This window comes from Zonotrichia leucophrys, chromosome 5 (assembly GCF_028769735.1).
Source record: "Zonotrichia leucophrys gambelii isolate GWCS_2022_RI chromosome 5, RI_Zleu_2.0, whole genome shotgun sequence".
Classification (NCBI taxonomy): domain Eukaryota; kingdom Metazoa; phylum Chordata; class Aves; order Passeriformes; family Passerellidae; genus Zonotrichia; species Zonotrichia leucophrys.
In genome coordinates this window covers 43189634-43210154 of record NC_088175.1, presented here as the reverse complement: position 1 = coordinate 43210154, position 20521 = coordinate 43189634, and the positions used below count along the sequence as shown (strand labels likewise).

Here is a 20521-nt window from a genome sequence, read left to right as displayed (position 1 = left end):
TCATAATAAATGTGTTTTTTCCAGTTTGGCACAACATCTTCTAAATCTCACAAGTGAAAGCACGTCATTCTTTGGCACATGTCTTCTAAATCTCACAAGTGAAAGCATGGTTAAGCTGACACTGCATATTTGAAAAGAAAGCACGTCATACACAGCTCTGTAGAGGAAGAAAATATGCAACAAGTTTTATTCAGCGTTAAGTCCACCAGCACAAAGATTACAGGAGATAGAAAGTGCATTAATAAAAGCTAGTCTTTACCAAAAAGAAAATATATTATTGATTCAAAATATCTTACACTTGGATGATGTAATAACTTACTCTGGGCACCTACTGATTAAGAGAAAGATCAAGAGAACGGCTGCTTCACAAGGAAACCCAACTTCCCAGCTAGTCTGGGGATTCAGTAGAGATCACTGAGTCCAGCAGTCTTCCTTGCTTTCTGCATCAGTGCCCTCAGCTGGAACTGCTTGCGGGACAGCAGACGTACATGCTGCAGACAGAAAAACAACAGCTGGCTACCGTAAAGTTCTCACAAAAACTCAACACTGCCACACAAATGTACTCCGTGACCCAAATGGGATATCAGTTTTTTGGAAACACTAAATTCATTATTCTACTAAATAGCATTTTCTTGGCTTAAAATGACTGGCAGATGGCTACCAAATGCAATTGCTATAGTCTATTTGTTATGATTTTTAATTATTAACTAATTCATTAAATTATAACAATGATTATTAACTCCACGCATATTCTTATCAAAGTAATAATACACACTCCATAAGGTGCAATCAGACTAATGCACTTCCCATGGGGCAGAGAATGGTTCTAACAGCAGATAAACAGAACTACAAGGTCTACACAGGAAGGAAACAACATGACTTTGTACCTATAATGCTTTCAAAATTGGTCTTTAAATTCTGAAATCACTTTCTAAAACTTATGCTTGAATGTATAAATAGTCCTGTTCCTACAGGATCCTCTAATGTGAAGAGATCATGCACATTAGTAAGTCAAATCAAAGAGTCCAAAGTAAACACATTTAAAATGCACATTTTAAAAATATCCCACGAAACCTACCTTTAAAAAGACATCTAAATCTATCACTCCACGTCTCAGTGCTTCCCCAAGGTAGAAAATGGTGTCTTCAATTGCATTTTCCTCTGCATATAAGTTCAGGATCTGCTTGTAAAGTGGTGCTGTAGGAATTATAACTTCATCTATGTCATTATTTTCTGACTGACTTTCCATTTTCTCTAAGGCAGAACTGAGCTCCTCATCCTTCTTTTTGAGAAGTTCAATGTTCTTGTCAACTTCAGCCTAAAAACAATTAAGATGTTTATTTATCTTATTGTGATACAATTGTCTAGATGAAAGATTTTTAGACATACCAGTTCATTCTGTACTTCTTTGCTTATCTTTACTATGATTTTTACAGAAGAGCTATCAACCCGTAGTTGTCAGATTCTTTTAAAGAAGTAGCATCTGTTTCAGATAATTACTGATTTATAACTGTAGAGAAGGCATGCCAACACTCCAAGTATTTCAGCTGCCACATTAGGAAAAATAACCATTTAAACTAGCTAAAGGTAGTAACAGCAAAGCCAATGTAATTATTTTCTTTAGAATGCAGGATCTCCCAGTTCTCTAGTCCAATTCATAACTTCTAATAATTTTTAAACCACATCTGAACACTGAGCTGGTTTCACAAACTGTTCATCAATCCCAAAATCTTTCTCCTGAGCAGCAGTGCAAGAAGCAGATGGACTAAGCAGAAGATGTCTTAATGAAAAAATGCAAGAATTTCCGAGCACACTGTGAGTAGGAGAGACTACAAGAAAAGGAGAAGTTATACAAGGAGGCTGTGACCAAAATCAGTGTTCTTTACACTAAGACACTGAATTGTTCTCCAGTACTGCTGTTACACATTATTATCAAGAAACTGAGATGCAAATATGAAATAATTTCACACCACTAACATCTTGCACAGGAAGAATGGGGGAAAATAACACTATTCCCCTACTACTGAGCAATGACATTTGTAAGACACATGCAGGACACTGCATCTCATGGTCACTGCTATTTCTGAGCACAAACCCGCAGCTGCAAAAGAGAGAAAGCACAATGTGCTAGAAGCTTTGTTTTATCTATAATGATTAATTAATTCCAAGCTTCTGTTCCCTACTAGGAATACTCAGGTGGGGAGCAGAGGCTCCTCTCAGCTTACCACTTCCTGATCCAGGCGAGTCACCATCTCCTCCAGTTTCTGGTGCCCCTTTTTGAGGTCCTCCTCCGTGCGTTTGAGGGCGTTGAGCTCGGCCTGCGCGCGATCCATCTCCTCCTTCATGCGCCACCGCAGCTTGTCGCTGACGGCCGAGATGAGGGAGGCGCGGATGGTGTCCTCGCTGATGGTGCCATCTCTGCTGGGGCCTGCACGAGCACATTGTACAAGCTCAACAACCCTGCTGGGCTGCACTACAGAGCCAGCTGCAATAGCACGTGGCCAAGCTGCTCTGTGTACTTCTCACTGCACTTTTTAGCGTCAGTGAGACATTAAAATAAGCTGCTCTCTGTAATCATTTCCAGAAGCAGCAAAGAGATCACAGTGAGATAATACACACTAGGATGGACACAAGTAAATTTAGGAGTATGCATCCATTCATTCACTTCACTATTCCCACATCCACACTCTTTTTTTAATTTAAAAAATGAGGTGGCCATTTCCTCTGAAGTCCATAAATGTTACTAGTCCAAGACCTTTTAAAGAAGAACAAGAGTTAAGGGCAGGATATATTCCACCAGAATTAAAGTAACAGCTAGCTCAACACAATGTATTTACCTACTACAGGTATTAGTTTGGGGTTTGTTGTTTTTCTGTTTTATTTTTTAATTGCCTAGCCTGGTAAGGAAAGTTAAACTAGGAAAGACAAACGGAGAGTTACAGACACCACCCATTCAGCTCAAGTGGGGATGGTCCCAAGAAGGGCATGCAGCCCAGGTTCTCATGGGGAACCACCCTGACACCTGCTGGAGGGACAACACAGGCAGGAACACAATCCCGGAGATTCCTGGAAAGCACTGACAATGAATTTTTGATACAGCTGCAGCCAATGAGGAAGGATGTGCTGCTGGACCTTGCAGAATGAACAAGGAACATCTGGTTGGAGATGTGAGGGTTGGGGCAGCCTTGGCTGCAGTGACCATGAGATCATGGAGTTCTGCATCCCTCAAGTAGAAAGCAGGGAAGGAATAAGATTGCAACCCTGGACTTCATAAGAGCTAACTTTGGCCTCTTCATAGACCTTCTTGGAAGAATTCCATGGGAATTTACCATAGAGGGAAGAGGGATCCAAGAGAGCAGGTGAATATCCAAGGATCACTTCCTCCAGGCTCAAAACCAGTACATCCCTATGGGCAAGTGAGCAGAAGGGGCAGGAGACCTGAACAAGCTTCTGAAAATCAGCCTTTCAAGGATCATTTCAAGAGTCTGTCACTAACACACTTTTAAATAGAAAGGTGAGTACTTTGTGTCCGTCACAACAAGTGCAATATGTCTCCAGACCAGGAAACTCAGAGTGCTCTAGCAAATGTGAAGTGGCTGCTGGTGATATTTATCATAAACCACTTCAATTATTCTGTGGGAAGAACTGCAGGGTCAGTTTCCCCAGGTTTGTGCCTCACACCTTCTATATCAGTGAAATTTCAACTGCATTGTAACAACACAGCAAGAGTTACAGCAGCTTTTGTGCCCAAACTTCACAACTGCTATGAATGAAACACAGAGAGATTTGAAACACTGTAACTGCAAAGAAAATAAACAAGAAGAATTTTTACCAGAGTATCTTTTTATCCAGAGACACAGCTATCAAAACCCTGAAGCTGTTACATTATGCACATCACATTTTCCAGTGCCCTAGATTTCAAAAAACAACAAAATAAAAAAACACGCATCACTGCTCACGTGATTCTTGTATAATTGAATACTTTTTTTAAAATTCTGCCATCAGAATAATACTGCATAAAACTGTATCTCTTCCCTATGTTTTTTGCTCTGCTCCTGTCCACAAAACCTACACCAAGCCACATGCATGGGAAAATAAACCTGTGCAAATGAACGACAGGAACTACAGGAAGAAGCAGATCATGCTTACTAATCCACCAAAGCCTTCTAAAATACACAAAACATAAATTTTGATCATTACTAATGTGAGCACTTTGTATACATGTAAGTTGCACCAGAATATGTGTACTTTTTAAAAAAGATAAGCAAATTACCACTGAAAAAATAAAGAGATTGAATATTACACAACTGGTGCAAAGAAAGCCTTAAGAAAATATAAATGACCCATCACTTCATCTGATCTACAGTTGTGGCCTAAAAAAAAAAAATCACCCTGTTGTCAGTCAACAAGACAATCTGCAAAACTTGGTTAACTTTTAGAGCCAGCAACAGAAGCTGCCAAATAGCACCTCATACAGAAACCCAGGAATCCATCATTGCTGCCTCTTATGAAAAGGAGAAAAGAACAAGAGCACTGTCTACACTGAGAAGTAAAACTTAAACCAAGTCAGTCAAACAATCTAGGACAGACTTTATTCACTGTATAGGCCTTCCTGATTAAGGTAAGGCTTGATTTCCCTTCAAAAACAGCATTAGCATGATTTTAGTTACTGTTTACATAATACATTAGACTCTAACACAAAGTCAGAATCAGCCAGAACCAGTACCAGTAAAACTTTTGCTTACTTTCTTTCCCCTTGACATCCCTCACTCTGGGAACTTTTATGCAAGGCTCACTTGAACAGTAAAGTGAGGACAGAGGAAAAAAAAATAAAATCACAATACAGTTAATACAATGAAAGTTCCCACAGAAATGGCACAGTTCCCAGGTATGGTAGAGGGCTTTGAACATAAAAAGCATCACTTTAATACAGCTCAATCAACGTATCTTCTTACAGAGCATGAACCCATAGCATGTTCTGTCACTTCCATAATTAGCCCAGCTTGGAGAAGATTTCATGGCACATGGTCTTTAAATCAACAGAGCTCCGAAACCTTTAACCTTTACTAGGCAGAGTCTGGTTTCAGAAGTGACCTTACAGAATCACCAAACCAGTAACTGCATCAGAAAAGTAATTAATGGCAGATGACTGAACAGAGAGAAGAAGCCTAAAGGACTATTTGAAAAACCAGTGATGGTGAAAAACATGAGCTAATTTGCATGAACATTTTCATTGATTTCAAACTAGGTTTGAACTAGATTCACTATAGGAAACATCACCACCCACACAAAACTCTGAAGCTGTAACAGTTGATATGCTCCTAAATAAACCATCACAATAAACCACAGCCAAACAAACTGTACAGAAAAGAAACTTTTTCAGTTCAAAAGAAAAAAACAATACTGGACTGTAAAAAACACCCAAGAAAACAAACATAACAAAACCACCTCACAATATTTTAAGTGTAGTGGATGATCAAAGAGATGTGTTTGCATTTCATCTGGCACAAGAGATAAGCCATGTAAACCAGGTGCAGGGCTTTTACCTAGCTGCAGCAAATGAGTCAGGGTAATGTTAAATTGTCACTATGAAACCTAGCATTACAACTTGGTATCACACAGGATCTAACTCAGGACTGGAAGAGTCTTCCATCTTTGCCAGATACTGCACCTCTATTCATCTCCAGTGGGGTTGAAAAGGAAGGGAAAAAATTAAATAGAATATTTCTATTTTAAATTGACACTCTGCTACATAAAGGCAAAACTGGATTTGTTTGAGAACAACGCTGCAGAAAGCCAAGTTTGCCTAGAAAGGTTATCAGCTCCCTACAGGAGAGCCAGTGGACACCAGGAATTCTCCAAGACACAGGTGCAGCCCCACAACCCCAAGCACTGTCTGAGGGACTTGAATGGGACAGCAGCTTCCTGGCACTGTGCATGGCAGACTCCCATCACCTCAGAGGGGACCACTGAAGCAGCCAAGAACTTTCAGAAGATACCTTCTGAATTGAAAAGGCTGAAAGAACTTGGACACAAAGGACAGGATCAGGCACAAGAAAAATACAACATACAACTTACTGCTGCTTTCAAACTCTGTAGTAACAGAACTCCTCAGATATTTTAGTAAGAGTAAAGTAGAAGCATCTCTCTTCCCTTGCCATGTCCCCATGTGTGTGAAGAAAAACCACAAAATACACACAGTTCTGGAAAGAAAAGACATTCTATGACTCTAACCCAGGCCATTCCATAAATAACTGAGTTCACACATTAGATGAAGAATCTATGGATGCATTTCTAAATTACAGGGCTCAAGAGTCTACAATGGATTGCTAATGAACAGCATCCCAAGAGAATCTACACCCTCACCATGTAACTGTGCCAAAGGGAATATCAGCCAGCTGGAAAGTTACTGCACCAGCTCCCCACTGAACTGGGTGCCATCCATCACTGGTTCCCAGCCTTCTACACATACACTGACAGTCAGGGCAGGGTGGAAAGCCAGGGCCACAGAGCAGCAGACTGGGAAAAGACACAGGTCAACAGCCTAAATGCTGATGCTGAAGGGAACAAAGGAGCAAGTGACAAGTAGAGATCAGCAAGAAGCAACAGGGAAGAGGCCGGAGAAGAAACTCACTAAAAATGAAGCTCATTCCAAATGGCTACTTTAGAAAGTTACTATTTAGGGAGGAAAGAAAGTATAAATAGAGTCCCTTTGATGCTTAAATGATGATAAAGGTATTTTTCTAAACCATGAACAGAGCAAGACAGACAATCAAAAGTCACCTACAGTTAAAGGGTGAGGAAAATCACACGTAGTTACATGCAGCGCTCTTCAAAATATTCAGAAAGCACACACAATGTATTGCAAAAGCCCAGAAATTCATCAAATTCCTGACTGAAGGTGAATAAAATGTATTTTTTTCTTCATTTGAATAAACTTTAATTAAAGATCAACGCTTTGGAACTTCAGAGTAAGAACAACACTTTTTTTTCCATTTTCTTTCTTTACATATCAGTTATAGAGAGAAGCTTTACTTCAGAGAAACCCTTCCCAAGGTACTCACCAACAGTGGTGACAGGAGGCTGAGAAGGGTAGTACTGCACACTGGTGGTTGCTGGGAAGGGAACACCCCCTGGGTAAGGATAGCTTGGGAAGCTGCTTTGACAAAGAAAGATATGCTAATGTTATACAACTGTCAGTAAAATATCATCCACCTAGATTATCTTTATTGCCACCATGTTAAACAGCCATTTGCATGATAAAAATGTTAAAATTGCAGGCCTTTTTCCTGTTCACATTAACATCTTACACAACTGGTATTTCTGGTATTAAGGTACCATTTTATCTGAAATCCTATCTAGTTATTGCCTGGTCAACATTTGAATAACAAATTCTCCTGAATCTCCTTGTTTTGCTATATGAAATGCCACAAGCATCCAAAACAAATTATTCTAGCTACAAACTCCCACACAACAATTACAAATTAATAGTTTTTAATATAAAAACAGTTAAGAAGATGACTGATGAACTGCTTTATGTAAACCTAAAAATGCTGTGCAAAATATGGTTGCAAGGTGAAACCTACTCCTCCAGAAATCCTCAGTCCTGCTCTGATGGATAAAGAAAGCAAAAGTATTCATTTGCTCACTGAAACAACAATAAGATGACATGTGACTGTCTACAACACCTTTCTAAAATACATTTGCTGTCAACTAAAACAAGGACAAATTAGTCAGTACTAGACTGACAAACACCTGCATGCAGCAGAGTGTTAACTACAGTAATAATTAAACAAAGTGGCCACAAACCCCCTGCAAAATATAAAATAATGATGTTCTGTCTCTCTTCAGGCAACTGCAAATTTAATAGTTCTTAAAACCTTCCCATTAATTAATAAATTATATATTTTGAAAACAGTTCTTCTATTACTTTTGTACAACCATTAAGAGTGCTTTAAACAAACATATTCAGGAAGAAAAACCATGCTGTAAGAACTTAAAAAAATCCTAACTTTCCTCCTCTTAAAACACAACACTCTCCACCTCCCAATCCTCAGAAGTTTTTACATTTTAAATGTCTTTTTAAAATAAAAATGCTCCATATTACACCAAAATCTCATATGCTCCTACCACAAAATCAGGACATAAGGATATTACTAATAAAAACAATCAATTATGATGTAAAAAATATAAGTACACACTAGGAGGCAGTAGTCAACATCTCACTATTTACTAACACAGATCTGCAAGTCTTCTGGAAAAATGCTTTATTCCTAACTATTATATAGAAAGAAATCCTGGTTAATATTAATAAAAAGCTTTTGATGTAACTTTGTGTTCTTCAAATTCCCTCAGATTATACAAAGTCCACAATAATGCTGGAGTCAAGGTTTGTATTAACTCAGCAAAGTTTTGTTCAATTTTTGAGATGCTAATAAAATCCTGACTTTTAGGGGTACATTTCTTTCTATGTCATGTAAAATATAAATATATAAAAATATATGAGTGAAAAAGATAAATAGTGGGAGTTAGGTAATTTCAAAATCTATTTATCACACTCATTATTTTTTTATTTGAAGCAATTAAGAAAGCTAGACCTTCCCCCAATTTTGGCTACTGACCTGAATTCAGCCCTCACTTTTAACAAACCCTTCTAACATGAATAATTACACAACAAATACACTATAAGAAAATACAATTATGGTTAGACTCTATTCAGTGAAATTCTCTATCAGGAAAATGATGACAGTTTAAAGGGACTCTTACCTTGGGTTTGGAGTGCTTGATGTTGGATAGGGAGAAATTCCACCTGGAATTCCTGGCACATAGGAAGCTAAATAAAACAAGAATTTAGTGCATTTTTACATTTCAGAAGCTAAAACTCTCAGTGTAAAGAAGTTTTTCCTCATATATAAAAATAATCCTATTGTTATCTGGATTTTTTTTCTTATTCATTTAAACTAATTACTGCATGGATAAAAGTAGGTATTGATTTAAAAATGCACAACAAATAAGTGTACTAAGAAAAAAAAAAGAAACTGCAGCTAGGGTACTCAGAAAAAGACCCTAAAACATGGTATTTAAGATGACCCACCTGAAGAGCTGTCTCCACTTTTTATGTAATAGCTGGAAAAAGAATTTAACCTTTCTAGCCAATGATACCTTGCTACTAAATAACAAGTGCATAATTTAAGTACCTTCAGAGTAGTTGATTAGCTGTTTCATGATCCAACCATGTCCTTATTTAGTAATTTCTGCTATTTAAAAGTTGTATTTAAAAATTTGTTGTCAGCACATATAAATGTCTAAATAGTCTTAGCTTTAAATGTCTACATAGTCTTAGCTTAAGATTTTTCTTGAGAAGCTGACAAAATTATGTTTTGGACATATTTATCCCACATTTCTAGCAATTTTAGGAATATTTCATCAAATAACTTTTTTTTTTAAAGAGCTATTAACAGTGGAGCTATTTCCACTCTTCAATACTTTCAAATGATTAAAATTTCTGTCAAAGGATTTTATTTCTTCTTAAACAATGTATCTGTAATGACAAGAAACCCAAACCCTATATGTCTGTAAAATAAAGTCTGACTACACTAGTAAAACCAAGTAGCTATTAATAATTTCAAAAGCCTGAAGCATTTTCACTAGAATTACTTCAGCCATGAACTAATTGATAGTACTTCAGTTCAATTCAGTTGAAAACAGGAATTCAAAGCACTTCAGCTCTGAGTGACTACAAGAGCAGTCAAATGTGGTTCATTGCAGGTTTGTCCTTAAGGCAGTCCCTGCTCAAACCACACTTACACTGACCCCCACTGTTCCTGGAGAATCAGGACACTCTGGTGCTCTCACAAGCAGCACAGACAAGCTGAGAAGTCCCAAACACCTGCCTTTAGTCAATTATTCCTAATGGCCCCATTTATGTTTGCCACCCATTTTCTCACAGGTCCAGAGCCTAAAACCTTGCTGAAAATGGGTTCTGCTGGAAATGGCAACAAATGGCACTTCAGCTTTTCAAATGGAACACTGTGATCAAGTAAAAGCCATATTTCAATAGAAAATGGACACAGCCTTAAAAATCTGGCAAAAATAACTAACCCCAAATACAGCTACTGGACCATTAGATTCATGTGGAAATGTTATAACCTTATTAAACAAACAATCTCCAGCTAAACTGCTCTCCCTTCCCTACTGCCCCAGTCTTTGACTTTAGGTCTATGCTAATATTTTTTTGGCTTTTTCCCACCTAATACAGAGTCTCCTCCTGGAAGAATTTCTAAGATTTTCTGCTTCCCACTTCTTCTTTTTCCCCCACCTGCCTATCCCCAGTCTTTAAAATAAGATGCCTCCAGAGGTTTAAATAAATAAATGATTTAAAAAGTCTTGAGGATTTTTGCAGGAAAATAAGAATGGGTACCAAGTCAGAACACCAACTTAACAGAGAACAAAGAAAAAAAAAATCACAAGGAAGTTTTTTTTTTAATATTCAACCAGCAATTTGAAAAAAAAAGAAAAACAAACCACACAAACAGGAGTGTGGGTATATGAAACAAGCTGAAGACATGCTTGTGCTTATGAAATCAACAATTGCAGGATACTTAAAAGATGGGCTTTTATTATTAGAATTAAAAAAATTCAGATACAAAGCTATTTGAATAATCAGTTTGTAAGTCTGTCTTGGAATGTTGACAGGAGACTGGTTGTTTTGAGGGTGTTCTGGTTTTGCCTGGGTTTTGCTGTGTGTTATACAAACTTGATTTCTCCCCTCCAAAACCCAAATGCTCACATGAATTCTTAGACTCACAGAACCTTTTTAGTTGAAAAAGACCTTTAAGATCAATGAGTCCTACAAGGTAAAGTGAAGTAAATTCACAGCCCAGATGAATTCATTAGTCAGCAATACAAAAAGTAAAATGCATTATTTGTGGGCTAACTGCAGGGCAACAATCCCTTTGAAATATGATTATCTGCAGAAATCAGCAGGGATAGCACTTACTGGTTGGTGGGCCTGTTGCCTGGTAAGGGGGGTAGCTGGAGGAAGCAGTAGGACGAGAAAACACTGGAGGTTCCTCTCCAAACACAACAATCATGACCTGGATCAGCTCCAACAAGTCTGACTGGGGCTGGGAGGGAAAGCAAACCACAAGCTGTTCATTTTGCTAACAGAGTTCAACTGACTGCAGCAATAATAGGATGCCATTCTATCAGCTCTTCAAAGCATTCCTTTTATTTGTGGGTTCAAATGTTCTTAAAATGTGTATCTCTCATGTGTATACATGTGTGCATAATTAACTTTCTTTCTGGATTCTATTAGAATACCAAACCCAGTCATCTTGTACTCAAAACATGCAGCCAAACACACCCAGAAAAAACTGGGTAATACATGGCTCCAGATCCACTGCAGGACAATAAATGACTGGGTATAAATGTCCAATGATGAATCATAATAATATTTTAAAAAATTAAATCCACCCCCCCAACATGAAAAATATACAGATCCCCAAGTTTTTTAGACATTTCAATTCCATACATCACAGCTTTTGCTCTGATTCAGAATGTCTCAACAGAAAAAATATCCTAACCCACTAAGGAGTGGCACAAACCTCCTTGAAATACAGCTAAACCAGGCCTCTCTGTTTATAACTACTTAAAATAAGCATGATTTCATTTTGCCAAAATAAGAACAAGCATCATGAATGCAGCATCACATTAAACACCCCAATTCAGAGTTTACTTAGCTCTATAATCCACTTATTTTTACCAACCTCTCAAACGGAAAGAATTCTGTATCAGCTGTACCTTAGATGATCTCCTTGCTCTGTGTAACACCTGACCTGGGCAGTCTTTTCCCACTATTACCATGCAAGCACTGAACTACCACACACCCAGCCTTAGTAAATGCATTACTGTTAATCACTTTTTACAGAACCATTTATCTTGTATCATTTTTCTAATCCTGTCAACACAGTTCAGCTTCTTTACAAGTCCATGTTTTGGCCAAAACTTCTGTGAGGCCTGCACTGCTCAATGCCTCTATTTACTGGTAAAGCAAATATATCCATATACATGAGGCTCCAGGAATGCCTACATAAAGAAGCCCAAGAGCTTGTAAAAGTCCATTTTAGTCACAGATGTTTTAAGTAAATTTATAATTTTCCTTCTGTAAATATTCTTATCTCACAAATCTTCACATCACTCTCTTGCCAGGGGAGAGGACACCTTGTGCTGCACTGTTTAATCAGACAAGTAGTAACAGAAAATACAATTAATTTCATTAAATAACCAGAACACAGAATGCAACATCCTGAACTTTAAGACATTCCAAAAAACACACAGTTGATTTTATTTTAAAAATGGTTTAAGATCTCTAACAAAGACTGTGGTTTTTATTAAAAATGATACAACTTTCTTGAGGAATGCAGAATGAGCAGTTTGAGAGCTCCAAGCTCCCCATACTTACATATTTCCACTCATGCAGGTAGGGAAGGTATATCTTTCCATTTGCATCAACATGCTTCCCAGTTTTTATTGTCATAGAGCTAGTGGGTTTAACAAAACAAATTGGGGGGTTGAAAGGGTAGGTGTCCAGCAGCCACAAGCAAATTGGGATATTATATGTGTTACCTAGAAAAGACATTTTGAAAGATTTTAGAAGTTGTCTCAATTCTTCAACTGTCCTCCTGTATTCAGATTCATAAAAAACTCCTAAACCCAGTAAACTCAACTGCTAACAAAGCTAGAAGCCAGAGCCAAAATTTACTAATAACATTCAATGAATAGGTAACACTATGGCCACAAACTCAACATCTTTCAGAACAATTTAACTTTGATTTACAATCATCGCTCACCACTAATGCACAATCTCATTTGTTCTGTAATGCTACATTATAAGACTCTAATTTGAATTATCATTAGCTGCAGCAATAAACGGTTTGCAACCCTCAATTCAACTGACAAGCCTGAAAAAACATGCAATCCTGAAAGAAAAAAGATGCTACAAAGCTGTAAATGACTGAAGAAGCAATGCTCAGCATTCAAATGTTATCCTGCAGCAAAAACAGAGAACAATTTCTTTAAAATATTTTGCTTTGGACAAGCAAAAGATTTCAAGAAAAGAGTGATCACTGAAGTAGTGAAGTTGAAAGGACAAATCCAAGTCTTTCATGCAATTTGGGAAAACAATGGGGATGATGATCATTATAATACATGCATACCTCTGTAAGGCACAGGAATGGTTCCACTGAGGCTCATCAACTCTCTGGATGAACCATCATTAAAAACTGAAAGAGAACAAACAATATTTTAAAAACAAACATATTGGTTATGCTAATCTCAGTTCAGGTTATTCCCCATCTATTACTGGCATAAGTTTTCACAAGTTACACACCTATAAATATAAACTCAGCCTGAAAGGTTCAGCTCTTGCACATTTATGGATTAGCAGATGACTGTCCTCAGTCAGGTAACTCCTCATGAATAACACACTTCTGAGAAATGAATGATTAACCATTGCCAAACTACCTGCTCTACAAATAAAACTGTTTCCTCATTCAGTGACCAAATAAAATGCTGGAACCTTGCAAACTGCAAGTAATGCAAATTGCTGCAAAGATAACCTGAACTCAAACTTGATTTAAAAAAACAACTGTCATCTAAGGTTTATACAAGAATTCCCTATGCCTTCTTCAAAAAAACAGGTCAGCAAGAATACTGAAAATTCCTGAGCCACAGGCATTTGTTACCAAATCAGTAAAGGTAATTTAACCAAACAGTAACACACTGAAGAGGAAGGAAAAGTGCTTGACTCTGACAAATATTAGTCACAAACTGCACAAGAACTCTGATTTAATTTACTGAGTTGCTGTATTTAGTTTCCTCACACTTTTAATCCAATACATTATTCTTGGCTGAATGAATCAGCTTCTGTTGAGGAAGCTTTTATCTGTTTAATTCCTCCTGAAAGTTTCTAGCCACAATTCAGATGTAGGTTACTGTGCACAGTTATTGTGGTGCTGATGTTCTGCAAAGGCAGGTAGAACATGTTGGGATGTCAATGGGGATATGTATTTCATTAATAATATTAACTTGAAAACTGTCTCATCAGCAATGTAATTGTCAGATTATACTCTTCTCTGACTTAAAGATGGAGCAACTGAGAGATATTTTAAAGTATTTCATTCTGTTTTTAGTCTCATGAAAAGGGTGAGACAATACAGATGTTATAATTCACAACATCACAATTAGAAGTGAACTATTTCCTAATTACAATACACTATAAGCGTTTCTTGGCCTATCAGCTTTTGCTACACCATTTACTGCATGTAAGACATGCTGCAAATGTCTTAAAGCCAATCATCTAAAATTATCCCTCCTAGGTCTTATTATAATGTATCTTTCATAGTTCTATTTCTCCAAAGTCTTATTTGCAAGGCCATCCTTCGAAATTTGTTTCTAGTTCCATGCATTTCTAAGCCAGCAGATTTTATCTCAAGGTTTGCATAAAGGTGCATCCTATGTGAGCCTTCTGTCAGGCTTTGAGAATTCTCTACAAATCCATTTCCCACATTTTCCCCTCTCTCTTGAATGGAAAAAACTTTCTTGATGGCTTTGTTCATTGTTTGTCATGTACAGTGAAGTACACAAGAATTCTCTACAAATCCCTTTCCCACATGTAATCACTTTCTTGCAGCTGATGTCACTGCTACAAATAATATTGATTATCTGTAAGTGATTCTGTGCTTAGCCTCTTCCAGGCAGCTTAAAGAGCATTAGGGAACACAAATGGCTACAGCTCAGGGATATCTGGAACTGTGATCACCATCTTATGCAAACTTGTGCAGCTATTCCAGCCACAGTCCTTTCACTCCTGTTTTGTTTCTCCAGTCACTGCATGAATTTTTATTTCTGTGACAGCTGCTGGCATGCAGCTACTCAAGTTAAAACTAATTCACCGTTTACCTGTCCATGTCCCTTTTTAATATTTCTCAATCCAGATACACAACTTAAAAAGCAGAAGACTTTAAACTTTTTGATGATGCATTAGTAATATAAATTAGATCACAGAAGAATCCCACAGGTAACAGTTAAAAAAAGGTGACCATGAGGAGGCTGACCTCAGCACCTACACTGGCTCACTGTATGCTGTGAAACCCTAGTATCATCTTCCTTTAACACACTTCAACTTAAATGAACCTAGATACTTTAAAACAGCTAACAAACAGTGATTATCATTGATAATTTACATTCTAAAATTCTCATGCCAATTTTCTGTGTGCTTGACTCTGTTTTCCTCATACTCTTAAGGACTACCACAATGATTTTAAACAAAGTATTTCCTCATTGATTTACAGTTCTTCCTACACAGAATTTTAAAAATGTCTTTATATGGCAGCAAAGCTGAATTTGTAAGATACCAGCAATCTCAGGACACCAACTGATGACATCAGTGAGTGATTAACTAAAAGTTAAGCTGTGAAAAACGTGACACTTCTTGGCACATTAGACAGTTATTTTCTAAAGTAACCTTACTATATTACTGAGTCTGTGCTTCTAAAGAAGTTGATGTCAGAGACAAAAAAGAGAAACTCAAGTTATGTTTTCTGGTGTTAATCTTCTTTCCTCCCCTACAAAAACTACCAAAGACATCTAACACATCAGCAATTCAGCAACAGAAATTTTCTCATGCACAGACTAACCATATGAATCCATGACAGGTTTGAGGTCCTTGTACTGACTAATAACACTGGTTGTCTCCTGTATGGTTAGGTCTCTATATTTGTACTGGAAAACAAAAGAGAAAGAAATTACTTCAGAAGTTAATTTTTAGTATAATTTAATTCAATTTTTTATTTTACCCAACAGACAGCATTTATGAGAGTTTACATCTATACATGGACATTCTTCTCCACTCTTAGTTTGGAATAATAATTTGTTTGTCCATATTACTTAAATGACCACTGCCTATATAACTCATTGAACTTTAACAAGATGTTAATTCTTAACAAGGATGTAAGCATCAACTGATTTGGGAAAGAGCTATTGCATTTTCTTTCATGTTCTACCACAACCAAGTGTATCTGAGAAATATGAATGCATCTTAAAAAAAAAAAAAAAAAGTCATCTCCAAACAAATATGGTGATGTTTTCAACAGCTATCTAGGATATGAACCACACAGATCTATTTCATAGTACTTTTCAAAGCAACACCATATTTATCCATCACTGATTAGCATTTACATGTATTTTGTCAGCTAGAAAGCAGACATATCAAGGCACAATATTACCAGCAATAATACTGGTTTTACCCCTGTCCTTTTATCAGGAGCAGGGAGTAACAGCACAGATACCCTACAGAATGTACAGATACCCCACTGCAGAATTCACCAGCCTCAGAGCCACAACCCACAGACAGCAAAGAGGCTCCTGGGCAACAGAGAGTTGGTTCACCACACAGTGCAGCCCTTTAGCCTTGTTGTCATTTCTCTTAATAATTATGCTTTAAAAGTCAGCAATGTGGTCCCTTGACATTTTTTCATTCTAATACAATTTTAAAAAACTGCAATCTTCAGATGTTATAAGGAACACAGCCAGCAACCTTTCATTGAACCGTGGTAGGAAGACAAAGGGCCCAGCACAATGAAATGTCTGACATCCAAAGCACGCAAATGTTAACAACATCTGAACAAATTCATTCAGACATCATCCAACAGCAAACTGTGGTGCCACAGCTAAAGGTCACCTTGGCCCTGACACACACTCATGAGGTGTGAAGCTTAGACAGTACCTCTTCTTCCTGTCACCTCCAGAGACGGACAAGGATGCTCCTCTGGGGCATGACAACTTGGATTTACTGAGCAGAGATGAACCCACCGTGCCACCTCAGCCCAGAGGAAGCACCAGCACCTCGGGTGATGCTGTGCCTGCTCTCCCTCAAAGGACCAAGGACAAAACAGCCCCATGGTCTGTCTGCAAAGTGCTGGTGTGTGGGACAGAAAGCAACCCCTCCAGCAGGATTCCTGTGTGCACAGGGAAGCACCAGCACAGAGGTCAATCAGCCCCTGGATGCTGTTTTGGTGGGAGGGCTGCAGCAAAGCATCTCAGCCTCCTTTGTAAAACTGGTGCAGCAGGGCTTGACAGAGCAACAACTTGGTTAATATTTGAATACATTCCTCCCTCCCTGCCCAGCACCTGGCAGAAGCAGGATATTGTCCATGGCATTGCCTGGGCATGGAGGAATTTTCATGTACACCAGCCAGAGACTGGCAGCACACACCCAGCCCACTGCAGGTGTCACTACAGGACAAATGACAGCTGGTTAGCAGCTACTTTCAAAAGGCAGGGTCTTCTCATAGGAACAAACCTTATGGTCCAGGATAGAGCCTCAACAAGACTGGCACAATCACTATTAAAAAGAGAGCAGGATTCTGCTAACAGAAGCTCCAAAAAAGCACGAGGATCATAGAATGGTTTGGGTTGGAAGCAATCTTGAAGATGATCTTGTTCCCAGCCCCAAGGCAGGGCACTGTCCCAGGCTGCTCAGAGCCCCTTGCAGCCTGGCCTTGGACACTGCCAGGGATGGGGCATGCACAGCTTCTCCAGGCAGCCTGTGCCACTACCTTGCCACCCTCACAGTACAGAAGCAAGCAGTCAGGCTCCACTTCCACTTTTGGCACAAGAATCTCAAGTCACTTGAGTCAAGAACTGATAAAACAATGCCTGCCTGCTCAGCAGGCACTCTGTGAATCTGGTACACAACAGGGCTGATGAACCACAAGTTTGGTTATTGGGAGTGCTTTCAAAAATTAGGCACAACACCTGAACGTTAAGCAAGCATTTTCATATCCCTATTAAAACAAAGCAAGATAATATTCTTACAAATGGTTTTTACACTGAGTGATGATTACTCAGTAGAGAGACAGTTGTATGATTCCAGCTACTGCCACAAGCAAAATTAAATGTTAATTTCAGCTGTTAATTTCTGTACTTAGATTGATTTCCAATAAATGTCAAAATCTCTTTGGAAAAGATAAGATCCTAGTGATTTCTACAAAGGTAACTAAAACTGATTAATCTGAATTCTTAATTTCTAGACTCCTTTTTCCTCCTCCATTCTTAGATTGCAAATGCATTCCCCTCATTTTACATACTAGGAAACAGATCACAGAAAGATGAAGCTTTTCAAGATCTGACAGCAGGTAAATACCTCAAGTTAAATTAAGTGCTTAGGTTCCCCCAAACTAAGATCAAGCTTTTGTTATCTCATACACTGAACTAACCAATATGTGAAATATTACTAAACTTCCCTCTCTAGAACAGAAAGAGCAACTATTTTTAAAAAACAAATATAATGAAAGAGCATCTTCATTTTTCATCACTTACAGGAAGTCAGACAGGAGTATAAACTTAACAAGTGTGGGGGAACAAGGACAATGGACCACCTCAAATTCTATTTCTTCTATGGCATCGCAGTAATTAACTTAGCAAAGACAGGTGCATACAAATACACACATGATCTCATTTGCTGACACTGACTGGGTAATCAACACTCATTTTCAAGCTGATAAAAATAATCTGCTTATGACTCCATGCAGGTGAATGTGCCTTTGGTTTTGATCGGATTCTCACCTATTGCACTTCATTTCAAAACGCTACACGTATGATTAAACAGTGCCAAAAAAAAAAATTCCAAAATCCCCCCAACAAAGCCGTAACTGCCGCTAAGTGCCATCCTCAGGGGTTTTCATTGCCAGCTGCTGGACAAAGGGCAGTTTTCAGTGAGGAGTGGCACGCGTGGCTCTGCATGATTCAGTGGTTAATGACCTGCCTTCCACGAGATTTTCCCGTTTCCTTACACAGGGGCGATAACCAAACGCACCCCACCCGGTCAGTGATGCAGAGCTCGCCTTGCCCCTCCGGTGGCCGGGGAGCTCAAGCGCCGTGTGTGCCCCGCGGGTGCCCGGCACGGTCCCAGCCCAGCCCCGCGGCCGGGCACGACCATTTTAGGCTCTCTGAGCCGTTCCTCCCTTCCCGACCCAGCTCCCCGGAGCCGGCGGGCGCTGGGCCCCGCTGCCGCCCGCGGGCCGAGCCCGGCCGGGCCGCGCCCGTACCTTGGTGAGCATCTTCTTGAGCTGGCTCTCGGACACGGCCATGGCGGCCGCCCGTCGCTGCCGGTGTCGGTGCCGCTGCTCCCGCTGCCGCCGGCCCGGCCCTACATAAACACAGGAAGCGGCCCCGCGCCCGCTTCCGGCGGCGGCGCCGCTGCCGCGCGTCACGGGGCGGGCACCGAGCGGGGCCGGAGCTTTGGGATCAGCAAAGAACGCGACACAAACGCGACATCGGATCAATGACAAAACACGCCTCTAAGAGCTGGCAGCATTTTAAGATTAAAAGGATTACATAAACACCAAAGCAAATAAACAACAGCTTGAGTATTCGCATGAAAATAAATGCTCAAAAGATGACAAACACCACCATGAAAAAGAATGTAAAACCTTAAATTCATTTTTTTTAAAGTAGTGAAAAAAAACCAAACCCCAAAGTGCAGCTTTTAAAAAAAATAGCAGCAAAGTTGGTTACCTGCAGACATCACTAATTTTGCCCCGTCATTAACCACTACAGTGAAAGACATTTGGCTATTCAAAAAAATAACCTTCAGTAATTCAGTTTTTTTTTTTTTTCTATGTTTAATCCAGTTCTGAGATCAGTATACAGTCAGAACTCCCTGCATGTATGGTCTTTGTGAGATGGAACTGGAAGGCACAAAGGATCAGATCTTTTTGCTCTGCCACAGAGCCTACTTTTGCTCAGAACAAATTTCCAACAATATCTGTAAACTTTCCAACCAGCCCCCCCTCCAAGTGTAAACGTGGAATGACATTCCTAAGCTGCACACAGCAGGAGTGGAGCCCAAGTCCCCTGTGCCTGCCATGTGATGCTGAGGTACAATCAGGAGTAACACAGTCTTTTACCAGCAGTAAATCAAGAAGTTAGAACCCAAAAAAACCCTTGATCTCAAAACCATCTGGTTTTTATCTACAAATCCACATCCTGCTTTTTCATCACACCTTTGGTCTCCAGGGAAGAGGGTTACAGGTTCTGTTGCCTTCTCCTGAGGCTGATGTAAAGCTCCCAGCCAGCTTTGGTTTGACATCTGAATGTGCAGATACTCCTGTGCAGTTTAACTGCTGGATTTTATCTTTTATTTTTATTTGAAGCCCAGCTCCTGCTCCTCCATTCACGAAGAGCCTCTGTTCCAGTGCTGCACGTGTGCAGTGAGAACTGCAGGTGCTTCAGTGCTCTGAATGTCCTCACAAAATAAAAGCAAGCAAGTCATGACTGGAGTATTTCAGACATAATAAAGTGTGACCAGAAATCCATAGCCAGTAGCTCAGGTTTGAAGGATACTGTGAACACCATGTAAATAGTAAAAATAGTAAATAGTGAAATACCAGGAGTCCTTTGACATAAGAACATGTGCAGCCACAGAGGATGGAGCTATGGAATTGCATCCCCAGTGCCT

The 20521-nt window shown here is 39.1% G+C and overlaps 1 protein-coding gene across 2 annotated transcripts; it reads right to left on the bottom strand.

Annotated features, from left to right (window-relative positions):
* Positions 1-158: 158 nt before the first annotated feature.
* TSG101 (tumor susceptibility 101) lies at positions 159-19259 on the bottom strand. Of its 2 annotated transcripts, none has more exons than XM_064714862.1 (10): positions 19110-19259; positions 15699-15783; positions 13218-13283; positions 12464-12627; positions 11000-11126; positions 8767-8833; positions 7065-7159; positions 2226-2428; positions 1079-1318; positions 159-491 (listed from the first exon to the last, which is right to left on the bottom strand). In XM_064714862.1, exons 1-10 carry the CDS (start codon positions 19149-19151, stop codon positions 402-404), a joined length of 1179 nt encoding a protein of 392 aa, XP_064570932.1. In that variant the 5' UTR covers positions 19152-19259; the 3' UTR covers positions 159-401. The 2 variants fall into 2 exon arrangements, with proteins under 2 accessions (XP_064570932.1, XP_064570933.1); XM_064714863.1 differs by having other exon boundaries at positions 7065-7156.
* Positions 19260-20521: the final 1262 nt, after the last annotated feature.